General features: G+C 31.2%; 1 protein-coding gene across 1 annotated transcript; it reads left to right on the plus strand.

Annotated features, from left to right (window-relative positions):
* The first annotated feature begins 2,455 nt into the window (after positions 1-2,455).
* On the plus strand, positions 2,456-8,082 carry LOC145066811 (protein ROOT HAIR DEFECTIVE 3-like). The gene is made up of 23 exons (XM_079014077.1): positions 2,456-2,621; positions 3,185-3,334; positions 3,424-3,490; positions 3,564-3,666; positions 3,755-3,825; positions 3,948-4,011; positions 4,426-4,491; positions 4,574-4,621; positions 4,705-4,767; positions 4,859-4,915; positions 4,997-5,155; positions 5,253-5,321; positions 5,403-5,494; positions 5,637-5,715; positions 5,826-5,991; positions 6,178-6,302; positions 6,437-6,699; positions 6,796-6,892; positions 6,967-7,122; positions 7,228-7,332; positions 7,418-7,512; positions 7,594-7,690; positions 7,788-8,082. Exons 1-23 carry the CDS (start codon positions 2,618-2,620, stop codon positions 7,887-7,889), a joined length of 2,298 nt encoding a protein of 765 aa, XP_078870203.1. The 5' UTR covers positions 2,456-2,617; the 3' UTR covers positions 7,890-8,082.

Here is an 8,082-nt window from a genome sequence, read left to right on the forward strand (position 1 = left end):
TAAAGATAATATTGAAATCCAGGTAAATAAGGATCAAATCTACAAGTTATTTTGGTTAATATTTAATGAATATCACATAATCCTTTATACCTCTGATCATAAAGCGAACTAGCAATCAGCCATCTCAATCAAAATGCAAACCGACGTCCCTTAAGTCGCTGCTTAATCTTTTTCGAGTAAGGTAAACCCTTTTACATATATTTGTTCTTCTCAACTGAAAATTTTGTTTTTGTTTTTATTTTGTAGATATAACGAAAATTTGTTAGTTGATTACGAAGATCCCAAGTATTAAGGGCGATTAATTGCTTAATGTCGATGCTTCAATGGGGTTTTATAAGAGACACTGCTGAAATCCTTTATTTTAATTCTATTTTGATTTATGATTGTAATTTAATCGTTGCGTCTTTATGATAATAAATCCACGAATGGAAATAACCGTATTTGATTTTGAACTTTTAGGAGTGTCATTGCAGACCCTTTGGATTTTAATGAGACACACCTCACTTGCAAATGGAGGAACCAAGATCAAATCTGAAAACTTTCAAAGTGACATCAAATTTGTCAATAAAATCTGTTTGGTTTGTGATAACAAGTTTTTTTTAGTTTGTGATAACAAGTTTTGTTAACTAATTTCATAAGGCTGGACTATTTTCTTATAACTCTTTTGATTTTAATATATCTGGTTTTTGAAATGGAATTTCGATTTGATTTTATGTCATAGATTTTTAATTATTTTGAAGATGTTTGAAAACATAGAATTGATAAATGAGGTCTAGCTAGAATTAACTATAATTTGTGATCTAAATGACTAAATGCTTGATTTGATAAAACGGTGTTGTCCATGAGAAGAAAGGAAACAAGCGGACTCATGAGTATAACAAGTTATTAACTTTTTTCTTTTATCATTTGCTTCTTTATGGTCTATCAACCAAGTATGAACAATCAAGTGATTGAAGAAATTTATGATGCTTATAAGGTCTTGGATGAAATGCATAACAGAAAAGTCAAACTCATTTTCGTAATTTGCAATTCGATTTGGATCATGTGAATTCGGTAGCACATCATCACCATATGTTGCTAATTTCCTCCAATTTTATTACCGTTCACACTTTGGATCATGTGAATTCAGTAGCACATTTTCACATTTTTGTAATTTGAATTTGGATCCTGATGAGGTGAAAAGTTAAAGTGAATATTGGAAGAGTGATCAATTGAGAAATGATTATGAGTCGGATAAATGACTAGCTATTTAACCTGCCAACAAATTCTTTTTATGATTTGTTTACTAGTCCAATTAACATGATGGATAAGAGGGATACCATAAGAAAATGTAATCTCAACGTGTTTATCAAAAGTTATAGCAATATAATAGATGTATTTAAATCATTTTATAAATATTGTTTATTATGATTTGTGTTGGATTTTACCACATTGTGTTTTATGATGCATGTTAGGTGTTTGTGAAATTGAATATAGTTTTCCCAAGTGAATGTATCAATGAAATTAGGATGGTAGAATAGAAAATACTTGTCATAAATTGGCCCATTTTATAAAATTTCAGATCTTTTGTTCGGCCAAATACACAAAGGACTTTTGTTTGACCAAATACTTGTCATAAGATAATACCTATTTGTACTTTCTTTTTCTTTTGTTACCAATCTATGTTTTGTTAAGAAATGTGTCAAAATGGTCACTCGGCCTCTAGTCTTAAGTCTTAACACCCAAAAATACATGTATGTTGTGCTATTAGTGATTAACATATTGATTTAAATATTCGTTTTGTGATTTAATTAACTAAAGTAGACTTTTGTGATAAATCCATCTATTTTATTAGTTTTCTAAGGGAAATAATTTTCAATCTCAATTTAGAAAAATACACATAGATATGATTCAACTATGATATGCAACGTAAATTCTTGTTAAAAAAACTAATATTTGAAGATTGATGAATAAGATGTATTAATTTTGATATTGATTAGTTATTACGAGAATTATCAATAGTTTTTTTTCGACCATGGTTTCCACATGTTTAAACATAATTTATAATAATTTGTCAGGATGATATTGCCCTCTCATTTCCAAAAAAAAAAAATGATACTGGACAAAATACGGTCAATGAAAATAATTTGTTTTTTCTTTACCAATATTTTCATATAATAGTTTTTCTGATAAATCACGACTTTTTTTAGGTATTATGTACTAATTTTAAAGTTAGTCAAACAAAATTGTATAGTTATTGCGTTATACCAACATTTGATATAAATAACATAAATTTAAGTTGAATTATTTATTTATGCTTTTTTACAAACTTCGATTAACTTTTTGTCTATTATCACATTCAAAAAAAATAAAATACTTTTTTTTAGAATATTGCATGGAAAATCAAAGTCTACCAACCTTTAAATATTTATAAACATTCCCCTTTATTTTCTGAACATTCAAACTCCATGATCGGAACTTTCATGGCACCCCCTTCCCTACGAACACAATGACGACGGTCCGATTGCCGTATTGAGGATCGACTTCCTTCAATATTCATCGTCATCGAATCTCATTTTCAACGGAACTAATGACATATTCGTCGATTATCGTTTGATTCAATACGTGAAACTCTACAATGGGTAATGCCATTTAATATTTGTGTCCTTTTAAGTTGATATCATCATATGTGATCTTTCTCTCTATCTATCTGCTTGTATTGGATGGTAACAAAATTGATTAAATTCCGGAAATTGAATTCCAATTTGATACGTTCTTGAGCGTTTCAATGTCCATGGCCACATTAATTGTCATCGTTTGCATTAAGTGCAAATTGATGTTTCCTTTTAGATGCATGTGTTGTTTGACGATGAAAAACCTACGCATTTCTGATTTACATAGATTTTTTTATCATCATAACTTGACATTATCACATTTGAGGCCGCATATTTGGTAAATTTTCAAGCAATTCATGAGTAGGTATAAACGCTAGTTGAATTTGGTCCACAAATTTCATTGTTAATTGAAGGGCGCTTTCTAGAATTGGTTGATCGACAAACATTCCAAGTTCCTATTATCACATCTGGGATTGAATTCTTGTTGTCATGATTGTGTTGCATTGCAAGTTTCTACTTTTGAACTATGATGAAAAAGATACTTGGCTAATGATGTTATATATACTCGTGCATATGATTTTTTTTTTCAGAATCAGCTGCCTCCTGTTGTTCTACCCACCTGATAGATGGAGATGGTACTTTTAATGCAGCTGGACTCGAGAAATTTATGAAGGAAGTAAAACTTTCTGAATGTGGACTTTCGTATGCAATTGTTTCCATCATGGGCCCACAAAGTAGTGGTATGTTGAAGTATACATATTGATATTGTGTGAGCTGAAGTAAGTCAGTATATATTGAATATTTTAAACATTGCTATTGTTTTGAACAGGGAAAAGCACACTTCTAAATCATCTGTTCCATACCAACTTCCTGGAAATGGATGCTTTCAAGGGAAGGCATGCATCTATTCCCTTCACTTATTACTTTGGTTTTATCTCAAGTATTCTGACTGTGGTTCATTCATATCAGGTCTCAAACCACCAAAGGTATTTGGATGGCAAGATGCACCGGTATCGAACCTTGCACTGTTGTCATGGATCTTGAGGGTACTGATGGAAGAGAAAGAGGAGAGGTTGCATACTAATTAATATTGCTCTCTCATTGGTTAAACTTTTACTATGGCTCACTGTTATTCAATAAGCTTTTGTTTTCTTTTTCAGGATGACACTGCATTTGAAAAACAAAGTGCACTTTTTGCACTTGCTGTTTCAGACATAGTGCTTATTAACATGTAAGTGTACTGATAGCTTATATATATATATATATATATATATATATATATACACACACACACATTGTCTAGACAGTTATGTAAACTCTATCATGTTTCACAACGAAATTTTCTGTTGTTAGGTGGTGTCATGATATTGGTCGTGAGCATGCTGCAAACAAACCTCTGCTAAAAACTGTATTCCAGGTATATCATGTGTATTTCTTCCTATAACTATTCTTATATGGGTAAAATACAAGAAATAGCAACATACTTTATTTATTTGTTTATTATGGCAACTTACTTCTATTTTTCTCTATTTCAACAATGTACTTCCAATTTTTCCTATTAAACATTGTACTTTGAAAATCTACCTAATTATAACATTATACTTTCGATTTCTTATTAGGACATTCTAATTTGAAAAATCTACCTAATTACAACAGTGAAAATTACTTTGTGTTTGGATGATATTACTATAGTTGGGTAGGTTTATCAAAGTACAATGTTGTAATAGGAAGAAATGGAAGTAAAATGCTCTAATATACAAGTAAATGAAAGTACATTGCTTATTTTATATATATTGCCCAACTTTGTTAAGTTATGATTTTCCATTTTTAGGTGATGACACGATTATTTAGTCCACGGAAAACAACATTGATTTTTGTCATACGTGACAAAACAAGAGTAAGTGTGCCATGCTCAAACTCATCTTTCTCGTAGTTTTCTGGTATTTCTTGTAAAAACTTTTCATTTTGTTTCTTTAAAGACACCTCTGGAAAATTTAGAGCCTGTATTGAGGGAAGATATCCAAAAGGTAAAATTTTGTTAACTAAAAGAAAATGATTATATAATTATCGAAGTCTTAAGTTTGATTTTCAAATGTTGTATTGGGTCTAGATATGGGATTCTGTACCTAAGCCAGAAGTCCACAAGGAAACACCACTAAAAACATTTTTTAATGTAAGATACCAAAGATATCACTTACTGTTTTGTTTCACTTAACATCTATTGATTATTACATTTTTATCTTACCAATTAAATAAATGACCAGATAGAAGTTGTTGCTCTTTCTAGTTTTGAAGAGAAGGAAGAACTATTCAAAGAGCAGGTAGAACTTGTTAGTTTAATCACATTTTGTTTTATATAATATGCATTTTCTAATTTTTAATTTTTTTAAAAAAAATGGAAGGTGGGAAACCTTAGAAAAAGATTCTATCAATCTATTGCACCGGGAGGGCTTGCAGGTGACAGACAAGGAGTTGTTCCTGCTTCAGGTTTTTCTTTTAGTGCTGAACAAATTTGGAAAATTATCAAAGAAAATAGGGATCTTGACCTTCCTGCTCACAAGGTACAACATTATGCAAAATTAAATGCTTCTAGTAAATATTATCAATATACTTTTTCAGGGTGTTGTAGTAGTTTTTCTTTTTGAAATATTTCGGTAGGTTATGGTGGCCACTGTACGTTGTGAAGAAATTGCTACTGAGAAGCACTCCGCGTTTGCTGAAAACAAGGTTCACTATTTTTTCTTATTAAAATAATTGTAAGTTTTGTTTTATTTTTGATATGGAAACTTAATTAATTCTTTATTCCAGGAGTGGTGTGAGCTAGAGAACGCCGTAAAGACTCAATTTGAGCCCCACTTCGGGAATAAGATTAGTTCACTACTTGACATTTACCTTGCAGGGTATGCAATGCACATATCCACTTCCTTAATTAATGCACATGTTTAATTCTATATATATATATATATATATATATATATATATATATATATATATATATATATATATATATAAGTATTTATTTTATCTGCAATTTGTTTTCAGTTATGACAATGAGGCTGGGTTTTTCGACGAAGGTGTTAGGAATTGTAAGCGAAAACAATTGGAAGAGAAATTGTTGCAGGTGAATATCTTTGTGACATAATTTTAATTTATCTTCTGTATATAATAGATGCTACTTCTTCATCACATCAATTCTCCTTATTTTTCTTCTTATGTTATGTTTTTGTTAAGCTTGTTGAACCGGCCTACCAATCAACAATGCATCACATAAGGTCCGAGACACTGGAAAAATTCATAAAAGCATTTGAAGATGCTTTGAATAAAGGACAACGGTTTAAAGTTGCTGCCCATGATTGCACAATCTCATCAATGAAATCATTTGATGAACAAAGCAAAGGTATATATATATATATATATATATATATATATATATATATATATATATATATATATATATTCATTTGATCCCCAACAAGTTTATTATATTATTATTAGATGAATGTTTTTATGCATGATTGGAAATAACGAATGAAAATAGTTATTCGGTTTATGATTCTATGGGCTTAATACATTGAATCTGAAGGTGTGATCATTAAGCAAGCTGATTGGGACTCCTCTAAAGCAAGGGTTAAACTTTCTCATGATATCGATTCACATATTGCTGATGTAAAGACTGCTAAGATTTCTGATCTTACTGCATTGTATGAGGTAATAGTATGCCCCATTTCATTTGTTAGACAATATAGGAGTTTGAAATGCTTTTAGACTAGGAGTGATGAAAAAATTAGAATTTTTGGTCCCGGGACTCAAGTTCTCAACTAAATAAACAAATTGTTATGCAGTCAAAAGTAAAGACAACATTATATGGACCTGTGGAAGCTCTTCTAGAAGGGGCTGCTGATGACACGTGGCATGCAATCAGGAAGCTTCTTAGAAACGAGAGCGAGACAGCTATGTTTGAGTTTTCTGATGCACTTTCTGGTTTAGAAATGGAAGAATCCGCCAAGAAAAATCTACTTTCAAGACTGGAGAATTATGCAGTAGAAGTAGTTGAAGGGAAGACCAAAGAAGAAGCTGCTAAAGTTCTAAACCGCATGAAAGAGAGGTATGTTATGTATTTCATTAATTATTCCAACCCACCCCCTGTTTTAGAAAGGGTAGTTTGTGATAACGTAATACTAATAAAACTGTACACTCACAGGTTTACAACCATATTCAACCATGATAATGATCTAATGCCACGTGTTTGGACCGGAAAAGAAGATATTCGTGCCATCAATAAAACTGCTCGCACTTCTGTAAGAATTGAGTTATTTGAACATTAGATAAAAAAAATCATAAATATAATTTTCTTATATAATAAATGTTTCAGTCTTTGAAGTTACTATCTGTGTTAGCGGCAATTCGTTTGGAGGATTATGGTGATAAAATTCAGGGTATACTACTTGTGGCTTTAGCGGACCCCGCCCAAGCGTCTGATAAAAACTCCAATGTGCAAGACCCTTTGGCAACATGCAAATGGGAAAAGGTAGGTATATAACTTAACTTATGTAATTGTAATTCATTCTTTAAAATTGAAAGATCCTTATATTACATATATGTTTTTGCCTTTGGTTAATTAATTTACACCCAGATTCCAGCAGACAAGACATTGATAACTCCTGTCCAGTGTAAATCTTTGTGGACCCAATTTCAAAAGGAGACAGAGTATGCAGTCAGTCAAGCTATTTCTGCCCAGGTATGATTTTGTTATTTTAGGGGAGGTATGTTTGAGAAAATAATATGATTTATCATTGAATGAATGGTTTTTGTTTTTCTTTCAGAAAGCTAACAAGCAAAATAACAACTGGATGCCGCCTCCATGGGCTATTCTTGCCTTATTTGTGTTGGGATTCAATGAATTCATAACTCTTTTAAGGTTCTTTTCATTTCATCATATCATATTATCTGTTCAGCTATTATGACAGACTCATTACCAACTTGTAATTTTTTTTTTCAGGAATCCATTGTACCTGATCTTAATTTTCATCACCTTTCTGCTTATAAAAGCCTTATGGGTTCAACTGGACATAGCTTCCGAATTCCAACACGGCGTGGTTAGTTATTTTCTCTTATGGTTAAATGCAAAAATATCAATGTAGTTTCATTGATTTGCTTATTATTTATAACAAGCATCCTACTTTCCTATTACAGTTTCACGGGTTTCTCTCGTTGTCCACAAAGCTTATTCCAACCATCTTGAACCTCATCAGAAAACTCTCCGATGCCGGCCAACGCCAACCACCACCACGCTAAAGTAATCCCCAAACAGATTGATGGATTAGTTCATCTTGGTAAAAACAAAAATTATATTTGTTTTTGTATTTTATTGTACAGATTTGTGTAGTTTTACCATGTTGAACTACATTTAAGTTTGATTAATTTTGTATTGGAATTATTTGTTTATTGAAATAATCTCTAATATTTTTTGTAACAAACCAAAATAATC

This window comes from Lactuca serriola, chromosome 8, assembly GCF_051521515.1.
Source record: "Lactuca serriola cultivar US96UC23 chromosome 8, Lser_US96UC23_V15, whole genome shotgun sequence".
NCBI classification, from domain to species: Eukaryota; Viridiplantae; Streptophyta; class Magnoliopsida; order Asterales; family Asteraceae; genus Lactuca; species Lactuca serriola.